The 25,081-nt window shown below is 53.9% G+C and overlaps 1 protein-coding gene across 2 annotated transcripts; it reads right to left on the bottom strand.

The window, feature by feature from the left end:
• Positions 1–2,778: 2,778 nt before the first annotated feature.
• Positions 2,779–14,195, bottom strand: NKX2-2 (NK2 homeobox 2). Of its 2 annotated transcripts, none has more exons than XM_043479587.1 (3): positions 14,079–14,195; positions 5,098–5,784; positions 2,779–4,229 (listed from the first exon to the last, which is right to left on the bottom strand). In XM_043479587.1, exons 2-3 carry the CDS (start codon positions 5,354–5,356, stop codon positions 3,667–3,669), a joined length of 822 nt encoding a protein of 273 aa, XP_043335522.1. In that variant the 5' UTR covers positions 5,357–5,784; positions 14,079–14,195; the 3' UTR covers positions 2,779–3,666. The 2 variants fall into 2 exon arrangements, with proteins under 2 accessions (XP_043335522.1, XP_043335523.1); XM_043479588.1 differs by lacking the exon at positions 14,079–14,195 and adding an exon at positions 13,310–13,407.
• Between the last annotated feature and the right edge of the window lie 10,886 nt (positions 14,196–25,081).

The following is a 25,081-nucleotide window of genomic DNA, read 5'->3' on the forward strand; positions in this document are numbered from 1 at the left end:
CTAGCTGCGCTCCCCGAAGCCCGCAAAGCGCGCAAGGAGCCCCGACCCGGAACGCGGACACACGCAGACCCGAGCCCCGGCTTAGAGCCAGTATTTGCCAGAGAGACCGAGGCAGAGACAGAGAGAGACCTCCAGCTCACAGTGTCACGGGGCCTGGGCGGGGCAAGCGCCCTCTGAGGCCATCAAAGACAGGGGTGGCTGTTTCCCCCTCCTCCAACCTCCTCCCCAATAGATATAGCACGAATTTTTAATGCGTCTTCCTTTCACAGACAACAATACAGGGTTTGAAAGCCGGACACAATTTGGGTTTTGTGCGGGTCCCTCCTCGCGCTCCCTTGGCCCAGCTGGCCATATGGAATCCAGCATGGAGCCCGCGGATGACAAAGGGACCCAGTGACGGGCCCAACAAAACCCCAAGGAGACTTCTGCCTGACTCTGGGATTCACTGCCCGCGATAAGCGCGCTGAATGGTGCGGGGTGGAGGGGCGGAGGGTGGGCCCCTTCTCCCTCTTCCCCTCTCTGTCCCCTGCGAGCCTTTCTCTGTCCCTTTTTAATATGCACGCCTCTAACATCCCCAGCTCCCAGCTCTCCCATTGTGCCGTTTTGTGCGGCCCTGCTGTAGATTGGGCGAAGATAGACTGCTGAAGCGGACCCGGCGTCGGGTGCGCTCCCAGGGCGCTGGGGTTAGGGCCACACAGGCTCTGCGGGCGCTTTTATTGACTCCGTGGGGACCTGAGGACAGAGAGAGGCGGGCGTCGGGCCCACCTCCTGGTCTTCGGGCCGCTGGAGCGCACACCCAGACACCAGGCCCGGGGCCTGGCCACCGCCCCAAATGTGCCCTCAAAGCGCACACGTGGAAGCCTGCGAGAACTTGGCCCTTCCTCGCTGCCTCCTTCCTCCCTGGAGGCCTGGCGGGGGCGGGGGTGGGGGTGGCCTACGATCATTTTTGGCTCCCATAAGTTTGGGTCCTGAAACAGTCAAAACCAGCCAAGTCTTGGGGCTGTGCCTCGGGTCTCCTGACAACCCCACTCCAACAGGCTGAGAACTCTCACTTTCCCGGCGGGCGGATGGGGTTATAGGGAGGTTACTAGAGGAATGTTGAGTGGTTGGTATCTGGGCAAGCTGGGCATTGGGCACACACGATTTGGGAATTCTCCTAGCTTTTGCAAAGAGCAAATTATAAAACTCCAAACGTTTCCACACTAGGGTGGGGAACAAAGGTAGACTTTCCAGCATTGAGGAAGACCTGGAAGAACCCAGTCGAACCTAGAGAGGAGAAAGGACATTTAGGAGGATATTCGCAAGACTCCAGCGCCCTCAATTATCCAGGGGTGGCTGCGCAACGCGGGAAAAGCGTGTAATCACGTCCAGGGCGGGTGGCGTTGAGTGCTATTGATGCGCCGATTTGGTCACACGGATAATCATGTTTGCTTTAGATATTGAATTAAATCTGATCATCAACTAGAGGCAGCGAGTAAGTCAGCTGGGACCGGCTCCCTTTGCTCTGCCTCCTCGCCCCCCGCCCCCAGCCACGAAGGTGGAGCTCGAGAAAAAAAAACAACCCAGATTAAGTTTCCGCACAGGGCTGACTTCCCATATCCCGAGGCGTCTCCCAGCGCCGGCTGGGCTCTGAGCTTCGGAGCCCCGGGTGTTTTCGGAAATCAGCGAGATAACAGGAGATAGGCGGCCCTGCCCCTGAGTCGGCGGGGCCTCTGCGACGCTCCCCGGGTGTGCACCGGCGTCCTTCAGGGAGCTCTCCCGGCGACAAGGATAGGATGGAATCGGACCTCTAACTAGGGAAGTACCGAGGCGCCCTCCCCCGGGCGAACTTGGGCTGTGTGGTCACCTCCCGCTCCCCTCACGGCAGCCCAGGAGGTGGGCGCACCACCCCACCGAGACCCCTACTTGCTAGCGAGCAATTTGCTCAGCTTCACGCCAGAGAGCTGGTCTGGGGGTACCGCGCGCAGCCGAATGCTAGGAAGGGATGAGGCCCAGCATCCAGTCCGGGGAGACAGGCAGGAGACGCAGAGAGCGGGGATGCAAGTAAGGCGTCGGTTAGCAGGGATCGCCTTCGGCTCCCGCTGCCTGGCCCTCCCCGGCCGAGAAGCCTGGCAAGGCCACCGCACACCCGTCTCCCGCGCCCCTCCTTGTAGCCGAAGCCTGGAGCGCCCTGAAACCCGTCCCCGGCCTCCGCGCCCAGGTCTGGGAGCCTCCTCTTAGGCCACTTCCCGGACGCGGACAAGGGGGTTGTGGATTGGAGAGAAGACGACCGGTCTCAACCTCAGCGACCCCCCTTCTTCGCACGAGCTAAATCAAATGCAACAAAATGAAAGTCACGAATGTAGTGGCATCAACAGCTCCCCAGGCTGAAGGAGCCAGTCGTAGATTTGGGCAAGCGAGTAAGGTTTGCTCTTCTCGCCTTCGCGGTTTCCAAAGTCATTCTTCCTCCGGCGCCAGGACGCAGCCGCTCAGAGGCAGACCAGGGGCGAGGCCGAAAGAGGCCGGGCGACCCCGGGCGGCCGCTCTGCTGCTCACAGGCCCGAGGCCCGGCGCTCCCGCCTGAGGTCCGGTGTCCCAGGGCCGAGGCGCGGAGTCTGACCCGCCCGCCCGGGTGAGGCCTGTTCCCGGGACCTCTGCCGCGCCCCGGATGCCCCGGCCTCCAAAGGATGCTGGTGGGCGCGCGGCCCGCGGCCTGGCCCGGCTCCTTGCCCGAGGCCTCAGGCCCGGCGCGGGGCGACAAAGTATGACAGAACGGGAGGGCAGGGCTTGGTTTTTTTCAAACACAGGATTTTTATTAAAATTCTTATTTTAAAAAATTGAAAGCTTTCAGCGCCCGGCGCTCTTGGGGAACCGCTGAGCTCCAAATTCCGGGGCTCAGGCCCCGGAGGACGGGGCAGGGGGGCTTCTCGCTCGCCTACATTATTTTTTCCTTTTGTCATATTTGAGAAATGTTTGCACTGAACAAAATTTAAAAATATATAAAGAAAAGAAAGCAGGAGTAACCAAACATAAGCAAACCAAAACAAATCACAAAGAAAGGAGTTGGGCCCGGAGGGGTACAGGCCCTTCCTGAAGGTCATTTTGGCAACAATCACCACTGATATTTACAACGAAAAGCGAAATCTGCCACCAGTTGTCAGAACGTTTACATGGCCATAAATATTTAGCATTTTCTTATAAAAAAAAAAAGAAGAAAAAAAATCCTCTATTTTTAAAGTGTTTTCCACTTGCTTTAGAAGAAGACGCTGACAATAATATCGCTACTCACACAAACGTATTTTACAAAATTCACAAAAGCAGGGCGCGAGGCGGGGGGTTCTTTTTCTCCTTCTCGAGTGAGGACGTTAACACTGGGACCATTAGGTCCCCGGGGAGAAGCAGAGAAGCGAAGCTGCGCAAACATTCTGTAAACACGGCTTAGGGTTCAGCCATCTCCAATGGTTCAAACGGAGAGAGGGGTGAGGCGGAGCTGAGTGGGTGGAACTGCCTCTCCAAGGAGGTGCAGGCCAACTCTTGGCGCCTCTCCGACGAAGCCGAGAGTCAACTCGACTCCATAATAATAATTATAATAATATAATAACCACCGTACGGGCCGAGAGTCCTCCGCGCCTCCGCCGCCGGGGTGGGGCCTGGGCCTGGGGCCTCGAGTCTGGGAGGGGCGGGCGCTCACCAAGTCCACTGCTGGGCCTGGACCAGGGGGTGTGCTGTCGGGTACTGGGGGGCGCCGGCCGAGCTGTACTGGGCGTTGTACTGCATGTGTTGCAGAGACTGCGCGCTGTAGGCCGAAAAGGGGATGCCCGCCTGGAAGGTGGCTGCTGCCAGGTCCTGGGCTTTGAGCGCGTGGCAGGGCTTGCCGTCCCTGACCAAAACCGGCACGGCCACCCGGCGCGGTGAGGGCAGGGGCGTCACCTCCATACCTTTCTCGGCCCGGGCGCGCTTCATCTTGTAGCGGTGGTTCTGGAACCAGATCTTCACCTGCGTGGGCGTCAGGCGGATAAGGCTGGCCAGGTGCTCGCGCTCCGGCGCCGACAGGTACCGCTGCTGCCGGAAGCGCCGCTCCAGCTCGTAGGTCTGCGCTTTGGAGAACAGCACCCGCCGCTTCCGCTTCTTGCCGGCGTCCCCCCCGCCGCCTGGGGTCTCCTTGTCATTGTCCGGTGACTCGTCGGCCGATGGCTCCGGGGACTTGGAACTCGAGTCTTGGGGCGCCGCGCCGGCCGCCAGCCCGTGCACTGGAAGAGAGGGAGGTCTGTCAGGCGCCTGTAGGCCCCGTGCGCCCCGGATCTTCCGCGCGCCCTCTGCCCCGTGCGCCCCGCTGGCCGGCCCGGCTGCCTTCGCCCAGACCCTCGCCCCGCTCCACGCCGGATGGAACTGTCGGCGTCTCCCCCCTTCCCCGGGGGAAAGAGAAGAGGCAGGAGTAGGGGCTCGGGGCTCTGGTTTCTAGGGGTTCGCCCAGGGTGGGTGCGTATTTGGGGGGGGCGGGAGGAGTGGCGCGCAGAGGAGATCACCGCGGGTTATGGGCTCCGGCCCCCTTAAGCAGTTTCCTCTCCGGAGAGACGTGGGCAGATTTTTAAAAGAAAAAACCCACAATCCCGGCATTGATCGGGTCGGCCATTTAAGGCAGGTTTTTGGGGGCTTTCGTTTCTGCTTTCCGACTTTCTGGACACCCTCCGCACCGCACAAAGCGGCCTCTATGAAACGGGGAGGGGGTAGGGTGAGCTATTTATACCCGGGCCACTCTCTCCCCGTACCCCGAGGCAGGCTAGCTTGCTGCAGGCCGGTCACTCCCGGCAGTCGGAATGGGGGAGGGGGCCCTGGCCCGAGCCGTCCGTCCCGGTTGACGTCTGTAACCGGCCCTTGGGAGGTACCCCCCTCCCCCTCTCCCTCCTAATTTCTCTTCGGAAAGAACGTGAGACCAAGTGGCCCCCCCCATCCCCAGCCCAGGGACGTCTGGCGAGGCGGGAAGAGAACAGGGCATCCCAAACAAGCGTTAGGCATCTTTCCGGGGGCGCAGGGTGAGGGATCCGGCTCACAGGGCCCCTTCCCCTTCCTCTCCCGGGCTGCGGTCACCAGCCGCTGCAGCCCAGCTGCGCTACTTACGCGAGTACTGAAGGCCCTCGGTGCTGGCCAGCCAGCGCGTGTACGGGTTGTCGCTGCTGTCGTAGAAGGGGTTCTTCAGGGGCAGGGTCTGCACTGTGTCCAGGGCGCCCTGCCCCAGCGGCCCGGCCCTCTTGGCGGGCTCCGGGCCTTCGTTCTCCTCCTCCGGCCCTTCGGCCACCGAGCCCTCCTCATCGTTGGTGTCCGGCAGGTCCAAGATGTCCTTGACCGAAAACCCCGTCTTTGTGTTGGTCAGCGACATGGCCCGCACCCCGCAATTTATGCCGCAAAGTTGTAGCTTCACTTGGTCAATTCGTGGTGCTCCCAGTAGGGGCAGGGGAGGGGGTACGGGGAGAGGGGTTGGGGGAGGGGAGGGGGGGATGGGCTTTAATTAGAGAGATTATTTTGTTTAAGAAAGAGAAAGAAACTCTCGGAGAGGGGAGGGGGGGGGGAAAAAGCCCCAGGAGTTGCCGGTGTCTTCTCTACAGGCACGCGGAAATTGGACGCGGGGTGCCGGGCGGCCTGCGCGCCAGCGCCGCGGGCCGGGCCCGAGTTTGTAACTCCAGGAGGGGTGCCAAGGCGGCGTCAGCTCCGGCGGCCGCTCGGCGCGCGGTGGCGGCTGGTGGCGAGGAAAAAATGGGCCATTGCCCGAGCGATCAGTCCATATAAGGCTGGGCTCCACTCACGAACCTGGGGAGGGGGGGGGGAGAGGGGGAGAAAGAGAGGGAGGGAAAGAGAGACAGAGGGAGGGAGGGGGAGCGAGAGAGGGAGCGAGAGAAGAGTGGAAAAAAAAGGAGGGGGGAGACATTAAAACGCAAAGGTTGGACACGTGTGGGCGGGTCTTGGAAGTCAAGTGGATGAAGACTGTATTTGCAGATGTGAAATTGTGGGTTTTGGGGAGCTCCGCGCTCCCAGCCAACAGCCCTCTAGAGCAAGATGAGAGGTGTAACGTGTCAATTAATTGCAAAGACTGGGCGAGCCTTTTTTTTTTAAACCCAGTATTTACATACAAAGGACCACCGCGTCGCTCGCGAGTCCACACACTTGAAAGGGCCGTTTTAACAAATTGCATCTTCAAAAAAAAAAAAGAAAGCAAGGGAGGAGGAAAGAAAACAAAACAGAAAGCCGGAGGAGGAGGAGGGAAAAGAAAAAAAAAAGTCCTCCTTAACATTCACGGGTTCCTGCCTCCCCGCCCCCGCGCGCCCGCCCCCAGCAAGCCGGAAAATTGGCGATTTGTGGCGCCTTTGGAAAAGGGGGAGGGGGCGCAGGCTGAGTCGCGGAAATCTCTCCTTCCCATCGCTGGCGGTTCCCTAAACAAGATCCGGTTCAAATGGCAAGAGCCCAACTTCTGTAAGCCTCCTAGGTCAATATTTTGGTTGAGGCTTAAGGATGAGTACCAGAAATGACAAGGCAAGTAATTGATTCTAGTTAACGCCGAAAGAGCCCGAAACCCAGGAGAGGGATCGGCTCGAAGCCGGCCGGAGCCACCACCCAGCGACACCCGCACACCACCCCCCTCCCACCCCGGCCCGCCACCCTTTATTTGCTAAAGACATTTATTTCCGTCTCCCCGCCTCCCCTCTCCCCCTCCAGCTCCGTGCGGCCGGCCGAGCGGGACCGCACCGTTCACTCGGGGCTGTGCGGGCGCCCAGGGAGGGGAGGGGAGAGGGGGGAGTGGGGAAGTCTCCCCCGAGCCTCGATCGGCCCCGGCCCCACCACCTCCGGGCCCGCGGGCCGCGCCCTCCGGGTGGAGGGAAGGGCAAACGGCCCCGCGCCCTCCCTGCCCCCTATTATGCCTCCCTCGGCAGCCTCCGGCGGGGGCGGAGAGAGGGGAGGGGTGGCGGGGCGTGGGTACGGGCTCCAGCGGGGGTGAGGACCCCAAAACGGCGGGAGAGGGGGTCGCAGGGCAGGAGGTGCTGCTGACTTCTCTCTGGAGTTTTCTTCTCAGCAGAGAGTCCTTTCGGATGCCTCAGGGGCGTGTTGCGAGCAGGCTCTTAGCTTGTGTGAGGTTGGAACTGAACTTTCCTGGGAAGGCACCTTCTGCTCGGGGCCGGCGAGGAAAAGTCCGCGCCGCACCTCCGCCCCTCCTTCCAGTTTGGTTTAAATTTTTTGGGGGGAGGCGGCGCAGGTTTGCTACCTGATGCTCGTCCACCCCAGATGAGCGTCAGAACTGTGGTTTGCCCGGGGGGGCGGGGAACGGAGAAGGCCGCGGCTGGGGTCTGGCCGCCTCCTAGCCGCGAGCGCAGGCGGGCGCCGGGCCTCCCCGCGCGCAGCTGCGGCCTCCGCGCCCGGGCCGCCCCCGAGTTGCCAGCGCCCGACAAGGGCGCCTCTCCCCGAGCCGCTCGGCGGCTTTCTGCAGCCCTCGCTGCCTCGCCCCCAGTATGTGACGTGGGTGACAATGCCCCAGGTTAGAGCGAGCCCCTCGTCGGCGCGTCCTGGGTGGTCGGACCCGGGCAAACACAAATACAAACCGATTGCTAAGCTGCGGACAATGAGCGAAATGTAGACAAATGTCCCGCTCCCGTTGGAAGCCTTTGTCCCGGCTCGGTTTTTGCATTTATTTCAGTGGCGAAATAATACATGATTGACGCTCTCTTTCAATGTGTCCTAACTGTTTGGAATAAATCTAAGGTTGTTCCTAGTTGTCATGGCATTCAACCCTTTTCAATGGACTATCTCTTCATTCATTTCTGAATCCGTCCACAATATTAAGGAAACCCCTTCATGTCGACGCTCCTCATTCCTCTCTTTTTCCTCCTACTTTTCCCTTTCTCCTTTCTTACCCCCTTGCCCGCCCCGCCTCCCCGGGCAAGAATTAGAAACTGGTTTGAATCCTGTTCCTCGAACCCATTACTTTTCGTGCCTTTTTCCCCCTTTCTCTCTCCAGTCTGCCTTTCCCAGCCTCCCCCCTCAACCCCCCCGCTCCGGCCTTGCCTCCCCTCCCCCTCACTCGGGAGCTCTCTGCCCCGTCCAGTCGGAGGAGGGAAGTTGGGTCTGCAGGCGTCGGGGAGGCCCAGAGTTTGGAAACAAGGGCTCCTGGGCCTGCCCCAGCCATTGTTACTCAGCTGCTAAATAAATAACTGGCGAGGAAAGTTCCTCAACCCAAGCTTTGCAGAAAAAAAATCGTCCTGGCCCTTCCCTGGCTTCCTGTGTCCCAAGGGAGGGGGCGTCTCTTGGGGACCAGGGTAAGCGCCAGGAAGGTCAGAAATGAGTCTGGGTGGACCAGGCCAATTGCTGGGTTGGGTGAGAAATGTCCCTTTTGGCAAGAAGTGTGTCCCTTTGGCTTCTGTCCTGAACCATCTTTGGGAGGGGTGCCCCCAGACACCCCCTCCACCCCCCACAGCCAGCCTGCTCAGTCCCTCACCTGGGAACCACCTAGTTCCACTTCGCTCCTAACTTCTCCCTTCTGTCCTCAAGGTGGCCTCTCCCAGGATCCCATCAGCGCTGCCACTGTGGATCACGTCCCCTCCCTGCCCCCTCACCCCCCGCCATCTGCATGGAGCACAGCACCTGGGAGACCACCTTCCTGGAAATTGATCCTGGAGAGGGAGCACTGAGGGGAAGCGCTCTGAGAAACAGGCCCCCTCACCCCCACCCCGGGACCAGTTCATGGAGACGGGCCCCCCAGCCCAGGCCCCTCAGCCTCAACAGGCCAGAGTTCTCCCACACCTAGGGTCTCAGGGGCCTCTTTCTGCAGCTCTTGCGGGGGTTGGGGGGGCCCACACCCCCGCCTGCACAGGCTGCTGCCTGGGTCTCTGCTCCCCTGTCCACCCTCACCCTTGGTAGTTTTTCCTGCCCCATCCGCTGCGCTGTCTCCCTCCTGGGACCTCGCGAATCCATTTTGCCCAGCGCTCTATTGCCCGTGCGGTTCCCGCGTCCGCTTCCAAAGCGCTGACATTTGCAATTGAAAAGGCCCAGGGAGACCGCTGGGAGGCCCGTAATTGAAGGGGAGAAACTCGGCTAGTTAGAGGAAGATCATAAAATTCAAGTCCCCCAGGAGTGGCCTGCGGACGCTGGGAGGCCGGCAGGGGAGCAGCTGGCGGCCGGGGGACAGGTCTGATGCCCAGGGTCTCTCGGATCTCGTGCGGCCCGAAGAGAGAGCGGGGCAAGGCACTAAACCTCACCTCTGCACAGAAAGTAGACAGGTGATTGCATCCGAAGGGTTACCCAAGGGGTCTTGCTGGGAGCAGCACAGCCTGGACTTTTTGAGCCAGGGGTCTCCTGCCTGGTGGGATACGGCCCATGCAGCAGGCTGAGCCCGGCGCCCCTGGCCCTTTCAGAGTCCTTAACGAACGCCCCCATCTCCCCACCGAGTTGGCTCTGAACGCCCTGGGTCCTCTGGTTAACCAGCTCTGCTTGGATGTGCTGGTCTCCCCATCCCGGGATTCTTGAGTACCTTCTTTCCGGGTGCCTGTCGCACCCACCCAGGAGAGGACCATGTCCTGGGTCCCCTCTTGTTTGGGTTTGGGCTCTGGGTTCTGCCACGCTTCCCGGGAAGCTCCTGAGCTGTTCAGCCTTGGGCCTTCTGCTGCGAACTTGGGGAGAAACTGAGAGGCGCCAGGAGATTGATGGCAGCTGTCCTGGGCCAGAGGGGGACGGGGCTTAGCTCTCTGGTGTGCGACCACCACCTCTGACCCCTGCAGGGTCACCTGAGCAGCCAAAGGCCCCCACCCTGGGTCATTAGGCTCCGGCGTTGGGGCTCCAACTTCCTTACACATCTCGAGTTCTACCTCCCCTTTTCTCCTGTTGGGGACAGCTCAGAGGGTGTCACGGGCCCCAGGGGGAGATAGGGGGAGCGGACGGAGAGGCTCTTTCTCCCTGGAGGCTGAAAGGCATCTTCTTAGACTTCTCAGGCCGCTCAGCTCCGGTGCCGGTGCCGGAGGGATGTAGGCGCAGGCGCTGCAGAGGGCGCGCGGGGAGCTGAACCACCGTCGGAGGCCCGGGCGGGAGGCGAATGTACACAGGCTAAGTGTCCCCACTCCAGGACAAGTGGTCCTCCAAGTCGGCCCAGTGTTTACCTGTTTACTTTCCCAGGTAGCTCAAACACGAGCGCCTTTTCTGAGCTGCGGAGCGCGGGGGGCCGCCCTGGCGCGCCCTGGCCCCCAGAGCCTTGCGCCTGCACTGTGCGCGGCTGGACGCCCCCTGTTGGGGGAGGGGTGCGCTCTGAACAGCCGCAATCCAAGACGGGAAGGTCCTTTGGGAAAGTGAGGCGAGACCCGGTCACACCCACGCGTGGGAGCTTGGCTTGGGGTGCCTGGAGGAGTGCAGCGGGGCAGCACCCAGCGCCCCCACTCCGCGCGCTTCCCTCTGGCCGAAGGCCTCTTGGCTTGAAGGTCTCTTGAGAGGTGCTCCGCGCTCCTCCTACCCTTTTCAGGCTGGTGAGAGCTTGTTGGGTAGGTGCCTCCTCCAGAGGAGTTCAGGGCAGAAAAAGTCCGGGGTTGGGGGTACCTTGAAGTCCTTTGAGGATCCCAAGCCTTGAAGCTCCAGGCTGCACCCCTCGCCCTCCCCCGTCCACAAAAGCCCGTCCAGTCATTAAAAATACAAGATCTTTCCCATTATTTGAAAATACTAATTTGACTTTTTTTGGAATGAAAAGAGGTTGAAAGAAACTCTTTCTCTGGTACAGTACGTGGCTGATCTCTCCGGCACCCGGCACATCCCATCTCAGATAACAGCTTTCAAGTGGATTAGTTTATTGTCTGGTTAGCGCCAAGGTGCTAAGCGTTTGTCTTCATTCACTCCAGAGACAAAGCGCAGAGGCACCTTCCTTCCCCCCCTCGCAGGATTAGCAGCGCGGACACAAAGGTTTTGTGGGAGGGGTGAGGTTTATTTTAGCTCGGGTTGGAGACTCAGAGCGTGGTGTGCACTCGAAATCAGCGGGGACGGAAAATATCTTCCAACCTGGTTCCCAAGCCCGGCGACCAAGATGCCCACCTTTAAGATGCATTCCTCCAAAGTGGCTCGTGGCGGCTTCCACTCCAGGTGGGGGAATGGGGGCCGGGGAGGGGGGGACGCCGCAGAGAGCAGGGCTGTCAGCTCTGGCCGCCAGAGGAAGGAAGTCCAGGAGTGAGGTCCCAGGGTACCAACCCCAAGCGGGACCTTTCCCAACCAGAAAACTGAAAAGTAGGCTCATCTGCATTGGGTCCTAGCACCAATCGGCTTCACCTTCTGCCTCTGGAGAAGGAAACAGGTCCTTGGAAGTCCCTGCAGCCTGCGGGGGTGGGGCGATGGGGGTGAAGGTAGGGGTGGGGGGTAGGGGTAGGCGTGGGGTGTGGGGTGTGGGTGGAGGTGGTGGGTGTGGGCGGAGGTGGGGGTGTGGGATGGTTGTGGGGTTGTGGGGGTGTGGGGTGGGGGTGTGGGATGGGGGTGGGGTGGGAGATTGGGGGGCACTAGAGCCCTGTCAGTGAGGCCAGATCAGGACAAGTGCAAATCTCTGGCAGGAGAGACCCACAGTCATCAGACAGAGGGACCAGATAAGCAGGGACTAGTGTGAAGGAAAGGAAATCTGAGTCCACTTTGGGTTCAAGTCAAAGGTGAAGTTTTTTTCTTTCTTTGATCTATATTGTGTTAACTCTTACCACAGGAGGGGAAGAATGAGGGCACCTTCCAGGGAAGTCAAGTCATCTAGAAGATGTTGGCCAGAGAAAATTTCTAGACCCAGAGACAGGGCTCAGATTCTATATCTGAACCCCCCTCCCTACCTCTTCCTGGAGCCCCAGGAACTCTATAAAACCTCGGAGAGAGCTGATCTTGGGACCTAGAGCCTGGAGTCCCTCCTGCAATTAATCGTGGGTGCAGGGTGCAGGTATCTGCTGGAGCTGACCCCTTTCCCCCGCCTTCTACAAGGTGAAAGACACATCACTTTCCCAATTATCTTCCTCAGGAAAAAAAAAAAAAAAAACCAACAAAACATTTCCCGAGGACATAAACTGTAATAGAAATTAGGATTTCTCTTTCTATTAATCAGCCTCATTGTGTGGGCGAAAGACCCGGCGGACATATGTTAGGACTTTGATAAATGTGCTTTAATGAGATCTTTGAAAATGCATCCAATAAAGTAAAAGGCGAGAAAATCCGTTTAACTTTCATGGATGTTAAATTGAACACGAAATGTGGCTCCGGGCGCGCTGCAAAATGGAACGGGCCTTCCTCCAATATTTTCTTTAAAAACGTAGCTCTAAGCCCCCTTTAGGCCAAATGAGCCCATCTCAGCCAATCCATTGTCACCGGTTTATTGGGGGAACCAAACGCCACGTCCCCCCGGGCTCACCCCTTTGCTCTATTCGTTCGCTCTTCTCTAATGATTAAATATGTTACAATGAGATTACGCAGCGTCAGTGTTGCCTTCAGGAACGTTCTTCCAGCCAAGCTCGACCTCCCCCCCGCCCCCATAAGGGTGATTCCAATGCAGGAGATTTGGGTTTCTCTAGAAAACACGACGCCGAAAGCACGTTCTTATCTGAATTTACTTCTCAACACGTGACAAAATCATTCCCACAAGACTTCGAAAAGCCAGCGGCCTCTCCAAACGGGTTAGTACTCAGCACTTGGAGCTCGGCTGAAGGTTCGGCGCCTCGTTGCCCTCGCCGGCGCGGGGACGCCTCGCTTCCAGCCAGCGCGGAGCCTGCGAGCTCGGCCTGGAACGCGGGGAACCAACTCTCGAGGGCCCTCCGGCACCAGAGAGAGGGGGTTCCTGGGGCTCTCTCATTTCACCAGTCTGAGCCCCCGAGGTCCACAGACCTCCGCTGAACGCAACGCCCCCTCTCCATCCCCCAGCGCCACCGAGATCGAGAAGGTGCTAGAGGCGCGCCGAAGGGCCTCCTCGCAGTGTGTGTGTGTTTGGGGAGGGGGGCGCAGTGGGGGCGCCCCCTCGGAGACCAGGGCCTCAGCAGAGCCCACTGAGGCGCATTTCTGATCCTCTGGCGATCTCTACTGACACAAACGAGAACTGTCTGGCGCCTGCGCGACCCCTCCAAGTCCTGGCTGGAGCCACCTCCTCAAAGAACCCCCCTGACCCCTACTCGGCCCCCCAGCGCTGGTCCTTCCTGCCGGTGACTCCCGCCCCTCACCCTCTTCCTCCTCACCCCCCACCCCACCTCGTGGTCCAGTTCCACCCGAAGAGCACCTCTTTCTCCGAGAGGCGCCATCTCCAAATTGCCTGGGGGACATCGCCTCCGCCAGCAGCCCCGGCCCGACGCGCACGGGGGAGACTTACCCGAGGAGGTAGGGCAGAGGCGTGCAGTTCCCGGCTGGGGCTGGGGCGGCCCGGGAACCTCTCGAGCCGGCGATGGGGAGGGGCCCGAGGCGGCGGCGCGCCCGCTCCGCCTCCCACTCTCGGCGCTGTGGCGACAGCCCGGCCGAATCTCCAGGCGCGCCTTTATCTAGTCCCCCACCACCTACCCGGGACCCCCCTCCTCGGCGCCCCTCCCCCGTCGCGCCCTCCCGGGCGGGGCTCCGAGCCCCGCCGCGCCGCTCCTCCCCGCGTTCCCTGGCGCCCGCACCTGCGGGCCTCCGGAGGTCCCGCTCCCCGGCGGGCTGGAAAGTGCGCCGCGGCCGGAGCACCTGGCCTCGGCGGCAGGTAAAACTTTTCCCTCCTGGGGGGCGCGGCGGGCGGGGCTCGGTCTCTTCCCGAGCGCCCCCCTCGTGACCCGCGGTGCCGGCGGAGGACCCGAGACGCCCGGCACTTGGCCACCTGCTGCTTCCGACACCCCCCACCCCCGAGCCGAGGCGAGAACCGCGAGAGGGGGCCGCTCAGGCAGTCGCGCGTGGGACCCCGAGACCCCTCTCACCCCCGGGCCCGCGCGGCAGGGTCCCGGCCCCGAGGCGTTCGGGTCCCCGGCGGCGGCGGAGGCCCGCGTGGGCTGCTGGCGCGACAGCCGGGGTGGGCGGTGGGGGGACGACGCGGGGCTCCGGTACGGCTTCTAGCGCAGCAGCGCACCCGGAGATCCCGACCACCCCCGGCCACGCGCTAGCGGAAGGCTCACCTGGAGCTGCGCCCGGAGCCCCGGCCCGCGAGCATGCGGATCCCCGGCCGCTCTTTATCCCGAGCCGCGGGCGGCTGCAGAGCAGCGGGCGCACGGGCACTGGCGCGGCGAGCGCTCCCCCTCCCGGCTCCGGCTCCCGGCCCGGCGGCCCCACCCTCCGGGCTCCGGCCCCGCGGCCGCAGCGCAGCCCCAGCGGAGGGGGCCGCTCCCCCGCGCCGCGCGCTCTGTTTGTTTTCCTTGCCCGACTGACGTGAGTCAAAATATTGGCCATATGTTCAGCGGTAATAAATTGGGTATGAGCGCAAACACACTTGGGCTTCGATGGCTCTTTCAGCTGCCACATGGCCAGCTTGGAAGGAGGGGGGCTGCCACCTTGCTGCGACCCCCCATCCCCAAACAGGCGGGTGGTCCCTCTCCGGAGCCGCCCCTCGGAGCCGGAAACCTGAGACCCCAGGCCTCCCCTCTCCCTCGCCCTTCCTCCGTCCCCAGCGTGGTCTCGGACCCCTCAGCTCCCGGCGAGCCCGGGCGCTGCTGCCTAACAAGGTCGCCATCTATAAATTGCTCGGTCGCTAAGACGCCATAAAACCGTAGGGCCAGATGTGGCACGTTATTTATGTGTGAAACCGCGTTTACACTAGATAGCCGATTCAAGGCCGATAGCACGGCTCGGCGGGAGGTCACAGACCTCTAGCCCCAGGCTCCTGGCTCTTCCCCCCAGCGCACTCCCCGCTCCAGATTGAGGGGTGTAGGTCTTTCTGGGAGAGGGGTTCAGCCCTGCCGCCCAGGAAGAAAGTGATTGCAATGCATCGGTGCCAAGGTGCCACCTGTCCAGGGTTAGACGCCGCCTCTGGAGTTGATTTCTGTAGCTTTTCAGCTCCTTTTTTTTTTTTTTTTCATCTGGCCCGGGGAAGCTGTTTTATTTTCCAGACGGTTGATACCTCCGGTGGGGCTTTAGTCTGAACAGGAGAGGTGGTGTTTGAAAGCTGAAGATGTGCGAGGCCCTGCAGGTCGGTGGAATCTGGGGGTGGGGTGGGGGGGGTCTCCTGACCCCCTAGGCAGAATGTTTTTGGAGAGGAGGCAGAGGTGGAAGTGGAACAGTCCACCGACTGAAGGAGCGCCTGAGATGAGTCCTGCCTCAAGCCTGACCGTGGACGGCAGTGTCACATGTCAGCCACCTTATTTAAATTAAATGGCAGCCGAAGCACTCAGACAGAGGCAATTCTGCATTGGACATGAAATCAGAGTGGCCCTGTGTGATTCCGGAAAGGGAGGTCAATACGGTGCAGTAATAGAAAACAATTGTTTCGTTTTTCTCCTCCAGAAGGTGGCCTCTGGACTGCACATCCCCAAACTGGTCACCTCACACTTTACTCACATGAATTCATTAAGAGTCATCATCTCTCCTGTGCCATTACTTTGCTATTTCTTGAAGGGAACCAAATTCTCTCTGTGGTTAATAAGCACTGCGCTGGGCCCCCTACCTTCCTTTTCATCTTCAAAACACCTGGGGTTCCCTGAATGACATCCTCCATCTGGCCAAGGAAAATCAGAGATGAAAAATGTTGCCCTACTGCAGGGAAAAACATAAGCATTTGACTTCACTATTACAAGTTACCCTGGGTCCGCGTTCACTGGATAACTGTCCTTAGTGGCAGTTAAGGGTAGAAAAATGATGCTGTTGACAGGGGTGGGAGAGAAGGGGAGAAGCGATATGGGGTGAAGGAGCGGGAGGAACCCATGCAACAGGTGCAAAGAAGAGCTATGAAATGAACCTCTTAACCTTCAGTACTGAGCACCACAAAGCCTCTCCACACTGGCTCTTCTGGGCCTTACAGTGAGCTCCCAGAATCCTTTAGTTACTGCAGAGAACTCTGGGGCTTCACTCAAGCCTGCAGGAGTTGTTAATCTGGGAAAATTACTGTTCCATTTCTTTTTTTTTTCTTGGATTTTAAGTCTTTATGGTTCAAAACAAAATCTAGAGTGTATTTTTGGGTTTACGTCACCTCCCAGTGTAAACTCTGTGATCCTGGGAAATCACTTCTTTGGGTGAAAATACTGCTTCACACCTGAAACTGGATGAGAGGGTTTGAAGACAGACCTTCATATCTGTAGTCTTCACAGGAGGGGCATCTTTGTTTAACAAGAGGCTTGTGTGTTTTTTCCCTGTCCTTTTTCCTGATAACCGCTATGTAGTGAACAGGGACACAGACAATGAACTTGGAAAGCCAGTGTTTGGTGGCCTTGGGTAGAAAACTGAGAGACATGAAGCAAAGGGTACATCACATCAGTCTTTATATGATTCCCTTTTGGGGAAAAACTCATTAAAAATAGCACATGCACTGGGGCATGAACTAGGCAATTGATAATAAAAAATCCATTACAAAGGAAATGCAGTGGGGAGCAGGGTTGAAATAAAATACAACTGTTGAGGTAAACCCATGCATTCTCTCCTTGGGCTTAACTAGCAACCCAGTGCTGAACTTGGCACACTCAATTGCCCTCAGCCCTAAACAGATTTCATGCAGTGTCTTTTCTTAGTTCCATTGTGTTTTTATGTTGTTACTACTTCAGAGACATTCCTGTTCTACCCATGGACTCAGAATTCATGGACTTATTCACAGGAAAAAACCTTCCTCTACAGTGTTCCCCAAAGGCATCATCAGCTGCAAGATGATGCTCTGGGAATGAGCAGTTTCTGGTGCTTACAAGTAAAAATCAACCAAAGCAAAAACCTTATACTGCTTTGAACCCAGCCAGGAAGGATATAATTGCATTGTCTTGAGAAGAACTACACAGTAGCTCCCTCAGAGAGAGTTCCTTGTCCCTTACAGCTGCTTCATCTGCTAGGAAGTCTAGACAGTCTAGGAAGGCAGGTGTCTTGTTTGTACCTTATGTCGGCATCCTGCCTGGTGAGCAGAGTAGCTCCATGAAGGTGAGAGCTGAGATGGACTCGGAGGAAAGTCCATGCCCACCACCCCTGACAATGGGGGGCTGTCAGGAAGCTTGGTGCCTCTGCAGATACCATCATTGTGCAAAATCAGGTATGCAGGAGACTACAGATGGATCCTCAGTCAGAGAAAGCGTCAACTGAGTTCATCTGATATGAAATCCCAGTCCCCTTTATCTGAAAGCAGACCCACTTCTTTCCCTCAAGAACATCCCTCTGTAGAGCCAGAAGTCATGGTCTGATGAGGTTCCTGGGCCATCAGAGGCTGAAAATGATACCAACTCCCCATCATGTCCTACACAGAACCAAGCAGGAGCAAACACAGTGGATATAGACCATTGTGTTAAAGCACTGGAAGCAGCCAAGATGTTGGATACCATGTGTCAGATCCTCAAAAAGTAAGAGTCAAATTGGTCTAGATAGAAGCTAAACTAGTGGTTGCCTAAGGCTGGGGTGGGGCGGCAAGAGGAGACTGGCGAGTGATGGATAAGGGGTGGGTTCTTGGGGGGAGTGGTAATGAGTGATGGGGATGTTGGTCAGACAATTCAGTGAATATAACTAGAAATCATTGGATTGTGCACATTAAATTGGCTGAATTGTGTGGTGTGTGAAACTACATCTCAAAAAAGTCATTCAAAAAATGAAATGTGTCTCCTTTTCCATTGGGGCAAGAAGGTAGGAGAGGATGGAATCTGCTCAAGACCAGTGATCCTCAGAGTTGTTCTTTTTTAACTTTCCCAACTTTTATTCTGAGTGTTTTCACACACACACACACACAGACATTGAAAGGATAACAGAGTGAACCTTTGTATACCCTCTACTTGGATTCAACAATAATTTACATTTTGCCACTTAGGCTCATCACTCTATATAAATGCATTTTCTTCTTGTAGAACTATTTGGAATGAAGGTTGTAGATACCACGATACTTCTCCACTAGACATTTCAGTATACATCTTGTAAGAAAAGACATTCTTCAACATAATCACAATATCATTACTGGGCTTTAGAAAATTAGCAATGATTCCATAATTTATCTGATATTTATTCCTTATTCAAATTTCACCTAAAACAAAGTGTATTTTTATTTTATTTTATTTTTCAAAGTGTATTTTTATAGCCAGTTCATTTTATCCCCCCAGAACCAGGACCTATTTAAAGTTCACATGCTGCATTTGATATTTGTAATTTTAGTTTTTTATATTCTCATTCTTTTAATTTACAGCAATCTTCATTGTTGCCCTTCTTTCCCTCCATTCCAGTTTTGACTTTTGAGAGCCCAGATGACTTGTAGAATCCCCCTCCCCCATCCTGGATTTGTCAGACTATTTTCTCCTGGTTTCCCTTCCTTTGTTCCTCTGTCCCTTGAACAGCCACAAACTGGATGTTAGATCTAGAGTCTGGATTAGGTCCACGATTCACATTTATGGTTGGGGATGCCGTGTGGGTAGTATGTCACATTGCATCTCACTACGAAGCAAATTATGTCCCTATATTAGTGAAACTGAGTTTGATCACTTGGTTAAGGAGGTGATCACTATGTTGTCCCATGTGAATTAGCAAGTGATTAGTAAGTAATCAGTGGTGAGTGATACTTTGTCATTGTTTCAAAACTCTTTGTCACTGTGTAAACATTCCCCATAATCCTCAATAACTTTTCATCCAGTGGTTTTTACCATCTGTTGCATGAATTCTATTTCTCCTTCTATGTGTACTTGTTGGCATTTTCCTGTAAAGAAGAGTTTCCTTTCCCTCAGCCCCCATTATGGACTCTTGGCGTTAACATTTTAATATGTTATAAGCAATTAGCACTATTCTTTTGACGTTCAAGTTATCCAGATTGTACAGTGCAGAGTGATGCACTAGAAAAATCTGAGGGAAAAATCAGACAGAGAAAACCCTGAGAAACTTGGAGGAGATTATGAACCTTTGGGCAACCCAAGTTATCATGGAAGACGTCTGTGTATGTTTCTGACTAACAATGAATGGTTCATCACCAACAAAAAAAAAAAAACTCTAATTCTACATTTCCAGGAAGTCCAAACATGTCACATAGTAAAAGCAACTAATATATTGAATGTACCTCAATTAAATGTATCACCATTAAAACACGACAAAAGGAAAGAGATTGATTTTTAAGGAATTCCTCATGGGGTTATAGAGGCTGGCAGGGTGGGCTGGCCGGTGTTGATCTAGGAAGAGCTGATGCTGAAGTTCAAGTCTGAGGACTGTCAGGCTGGAGAAGTCCTTCTTGTTTAATGGGGGGAGACACAGCTTTCATTCTGTTCAGACCTTCAACTAATTAGATGAGGCCCACCCATGCTATGGAGAGCAATTTGCTTTACCCAGATTCTGCTGTTTTAGTGTTCATCTCATTCAAAAGCACCCTCCCAGAAACATCCAGAATGATGTTTGGCCACATATCTGGATTTCATGGCCCGGTCAAGTGGACACATAAAATCACCCATCGTATCCTCTGATTAACTGATGTTGGCAGTTGCTCCCCAAGATCCAGGAGTGTTTGTGAAAAATCTTGAGCTCAGCTTCTGAGCAGCTGCAGCCACGTGATGCCACACAATGCTGTGTCCTCCTCTACAAATCTTGCCCTTCCTGTTTCCTAGCAACAACCTGACCTCTCACTGTGGCATTCCTGGTAAATGTTATTGTTGTTCAGATGCTAAGTCATGTGTGACTCTTTGCGACCCCATGGACTGCAGCATGCCATGCTTCCCTGTTCTTCACCATCTCCTGGAGCTTTCTCAAACTTATGTCCATTGAATCAGTGATGCCATCCAACCATCTCATCCTCTGTCATCCCCTTCTCCTCCTGCCCTTAATTTTTCCCAGCATCAGGGTCTTTTCCAATGAGTCGGCTCTTCACATCAGGTGACCAAAGTATTGGAGTTTCAGCTTCAGCATCAGTCCTTCCAGTGCATATTCAGGACTGATTTCCTTCAGGATTGACTAGTTTGACCTCCTTATAGTCCAAAGGGACTTTCAAGAGTTTTCTCCAGCACCACAGTTCAAAAGCATCAATTCTTTGGTGCTCTTGGTAAATACTCATTGTTATAGCTTGGACTTTTGAACTGGACATCAGATGCACTTCTAATAAGAGAAATACATGTGACCAGTATACACCTGTTTGAAGCCCATAAAATTATCCAGTTGTTTGTAGGTGGGAGGAAGATCCAGGAACTTGATTTGAATTTGGAGGGCCTGTGAGGACTGACTACACAGGTCTCTAATTCTATCATCATCCTAGAATAAACCTAGCCTTTCCGTGTACTTTGGAACAATGTTGATCTCTGTATCGATCTTCTGATCGAATTAGGAGGCCAGGGGGCATTTTTAAGACCACCTGATTGCCTGCTTTCCCAATGATATTGGATGCCAAGAGCCATGCAAATTTGGGGAAAGCAATTCTTTTTTTTTTTTTAACCCCTTCTCTCACCTTGTCTTTATTTTTTTTTCTTCTTCTTCTTTTTTTTTTTTATTAGTTGGAGGCTAATTACTTCACAGAAAGCAATTCTTAAGAGTGGGTTAATCCTTAAAAGAGAATGATGAGAACTATGAAGTAGAAATCTACTGTTAATTTTGGGTCATTGTGAATAGTTAACTATTTAATGTCTGACTAGTGTAGGGGTTTGGATCCTAACAGCATATATTTTATTGAACATTTGCTATGTCCCTGGCAGTGTGCTAAGGTCCTTTATGTGTATTGTTTGATTTAATTCTCAAACTAACCATGTCAGTTAGGGAGCACCACTTTTTACCTTAATTTTAAATATAAGGAAACCGATGTTTAAGGAGGCTGGAAACACACAGACCCTGGAGTCAGAGTGCCTGGCCTGAATCTCCCCTCTTTCTTATGACCTCCACAGATTACTCAGCCTATTGGAGCCTCATCTCCTGGCCATGTAAAATGGAGCTCATAATAGAAGTATTCTGAGTTTGTCGTGAGGATGAGCTGAGACCCCGTGAGTGTAAAGAGGATCTGCTAGTGCCCGGTGTGTTGGTAGACGCCTGGTACCTTCTTGCTTCCGTTACCATCATTATAATTTGCTCTGGTTATAGAATATTTGAGATTCCACTCCAGGTCTATCTGACCCCAGAGGCCATGTTCTTGACCATCAGGTCATGACACACATTTTGTTACCAAGTGAAAGCTGTGGAAACTCCATAGAGCATTTCCCTACCCAAAAGGGAAGTTTCTTATTTCTTTTCTTCCTTGTTTCCTTTTCATTTATCCCCCCCCCCTTGTATGTTTTCTTTCTCTTTGATTCTTGGCCCATTCTATTGGTGGCATTCGGGACTAAATAAACAATGGACACCCATGGGTTCAATTGCTTTCCAGTAAAAGGTGAGAAACGCTGGGCTGGATGAAGCACAAGCTGGAATCAAGATTGCCAGGAGAAATGTCAGTAACCTCAGATATGCAGAAGACTCCACCCTTATGGCAGAAAGTGAAGAAGAGCTAGAGAGCCTCTTGATGAAAGTGAAAGAGGAGAGTGAAAAAGTTGGCTTAAAGCTCAACATTCAGAAAACTAAGATCATGGCATCCAGTCCCATCACTTCATGGCAAATAGATGGGGAAACAGTGGCTGACTTTATTTTTCTTGACTCCAAAATCGCTACAGATGGTGACTGCAGCCATGAAATTAAAAGACACTTACTCCTTGGAAGGAAAGTTATGACCAACCTAGACAGCATATTAAAAAGCAACAAAGGTCCGTCTGGTCAAGGCTATAGTTTTTCCAGTAGTCATGTATGGATGTGAGAATTGGACTATAAAGAAAGCTGAGCACTGAAGAATTGATGCTTTTGAACTGTGGTGTTGGAGAAGACTGTTGAGAGTCCCTTGGACTGCAAGGAGATCCAACCAGTCCATCCTAAAGGAGATCAGTCCTGGGTGTTCATTGGAAGGACTGATGTTGAAGCTGAAACTCCAATATTTTGGCCACCTGATGAGAAGAGCTGACTCATTTGTAAAGACACTGATTCTGGGGAAGATTGAAGGCAGGAGGAGAAGGGGACGATAGAGGATGAGATGGTTGGATGGCATCATCCACTTAATGGACATGAATTTGAGTAAAATCTGGGAGTTGGTGATGGACAGGGAGGCCTGGCATGCTGCAGTTCATGGGATCACAAAGAGTCAGATACGAATGAGGGACTGAACTGAACTGAACTGAACTGAAAAGGTTGTAGCAAAGACTCTGAAAGTAACATGGAAAATCATGTCACTTTCAAATAACCTTGGTTTAGGGAGGTATTGCATTTTAAATATGAGTTAAGTCTAATTCTTTGGTTTCTGGTTGGAGGGTTTGTCTCCTGGGATCTCTCTCTCTTCCACTAGACAGTGGAAGATCTGGGTTGAGTCCTGTGGTTAGGAGGGGCCAGGCTGGTAGGTATGGTGGTTGGCCCTCATCACAGTGGGTGCTTTTTGGGTTAACTCTTTGTGCATGCTAAGTCACTCCAGTTGTATCTGACTCTTTGCGACCCTATGGATTGTAGTCCACCAGGCTCCTATGTCCATGGGCTTCTCTAGGCAAGAATACTGGTGTGGGTAGCCAGATCCTCCGCCAGGGGATCTTCCCGACCCAGGGATCGAACCCATGTCTCTTATATCTTCTGCATTGACAGGTGGGTTCTTTAGCACTAGCACCACCTGGGACGCCCAGGTTAACTCTCATTTCCCTGCAATGCCCTGATGCCCTCCTTTCTCCTGTATCCCTCCCAGGGATTCTGAGAGGTCTCTACTATGGAAGGAAAGGTTAAGGGAGGGCACATTGCTTGGGCTTATAAAACAGAAAAACCTACTGGCTTTGGTTTCCCTAGAAGGCATCTGGCCTCACTGCAGTATTGGGAGCAAACCACCTGGAACTGGATACACAGAGTGACTGAATTGGCATTTCCCCAAATTATTCTGGATTCGTGGTCACCGGCTCCCTGACGTGTTAACATGGTAGGAATGGGAGAAGGAAGATGGAAAATCATGCTAGGTGACACCTTCCCCATCCTGAGCATCTTTCCATAGGTGATGGGCAATCCGTTGGCTGAATCACAAGTTTCCTTTTGAGCCCTCTAGGGTTTTCTTGGAGAAGTTAATGCTTATCTGACCCTGGTGAGTTTCGCTCTTTGGGTGATCTTTTGGGGACAAAAGGTATCATGGCTGATATCACCATAAAGTAAGCGATAAGGTCTGAGCAATTACAGCCGTGGAGGGAGAACAAATTACATTCAGACCCCATCACAACATTGTCATCTAGATCACAGCTGTCAAATTTTAACCGGTGCTGATGCTGCTGTTGAGGAAAGAAGCAACTCATCATAAATCTATGATTCTTTGACAGTTTTCAATTTCAATGGGCGGCATCATGGGAGTGAATTTGATAAAGGACTTGGCAATGAGGGAAAAGTTTTCCTCTTTTCTCTTGTCAATTGAAGATCATCTGAGAATTTATAAATCTTGTTGGGCTTAAGGTTTAAAATTGTTTGCATATGCTCTTTTTACATCGTGAGGTTTTCACTTCAGAGGAAATGACATGACCATGCTGCCCTTTGGAGGGGGCAGAAACTTCATTTCTTTTAAAGTTATTCAATCAGCTAATCAATCAATCCATCAATTAACAAGCTCCTTGTTTTTACTTAGACTGTGTGATTTCTTCGTGCATTAGTTAGCTAGGGCTGCAGGCACAAGTACAGCAAACTGAGAAACTTGAACAGTAGACATTTGTTGTCTCACAGTCTGGAGACCAGAAGACTAAAATCAAGGTGTCGGCAGAACTGGTTCCAAGTGAGACCCGAGAGGCAACGACCTGACCTCGGCCTCCCTCCTTCGCTTGTGAGTGGATGTCTTCTCCTTGTGTCTCTTCTCATTGTGTTCCCTCTGTGTGTGTCTGTCCCTGTTTCCCAGTTTCCCCCCTCTTATAAGAACACCAATCACATTGGATTAAGACCCCCCTAATGACCTCATTTTAGCTTGATTACCTCTGTGAAGACCCTATGGGACCCAAATATGGTCAAATTTGAAGTACCAGGGGCTAGGATTTCACCATGTATATATATATAATTTTGGGAAAAGCCAGGATTTAACTAACACTTTGGATGGGTTTAGGGTGGGATTGCTGAGGCTCTCGGAATTCCCAAAGCTCCAAACATTGCTCAAGTGATGCCGGAGTTTAGATCTAGCACCTGCCTCTGAGTATAAGGAGTGTGGAGTTGGGTGTGGTGGGCATTCAAAGCATATGACTTGGAAATGGATGAAAGTAAATATGTGAAATAGCAATCCCATTGGGAAAATGGGCATGTATGTGCTGGTAGATTTTATTTGATTTCTGCCTACTTGCACTGTGTCATCTTTTTTTCCTCATCCTTACAATTTTTTAAAATATCACAGCACCTAACTGTGTGTCTCTGATAGACATTTAATTCTCACTGAATTAATGGGAGGTTTTAGACATTTCTAATAACTGCCAGTGAAAATTAAGATGTAATTACAATGCCTTGATCTTTATATGACTTATGACTTTTAGGAGCTCACAGCTTACCAAGCACAACCTCGTTACTCTAATCCTCTTACCATCACTTGGACCTGACTTGCAGGTCTCAGTGTTTCCATCTAGAGGGAGGAAAATCTGAGGAAGAGACTAGGAGGACCTGCTGTTTGACACCATGAAGCCCTTCCCTGTCCCTTTGTCGTCTCCATTGTTCTGGAGAGTTCTCTGTCCAGCTAGATTGTCTACCAAAGCAGTCCTGCTCTGTTTTAGCATCCCATGTGTACACGGGCTGGTGTCTGGGGCAGGAGCAGTTCTGGATGAATTCAGAAGAGAAACGACAAGACTCCTATTATAATGCACTGTTTATTATTGGATCAATGTGATCGATGTCCACCTGTCAGATCTGTAACATTATCTGGGAACCAGCAGATGGAGCTGTTACAGATAGCATTCAGAGGTCTGTTTATTCTCCTGAGCACGTGCTTCCATCCTGGGGGAAATACCACTTCATTGTCTGAGCAGTGGGGTTGTTTGTACCCAGATGTTGAACACGCCTT

The sequence above is a fragment of the Cervus canadensis genome, chromosome 10 (genome assembly GCF_019320065.1).
Source record: "Cervus canadensis isolate Bull #8, Minnesota chromosome 10, ASM1932006v1, whole genome shotgun sequence".
Lineage (NCBI taxonomy): Eukaryota > Metazoa > Chordata > Mammalia > Artiodactyla > Cervidae > Cervus > Cervus canadensis.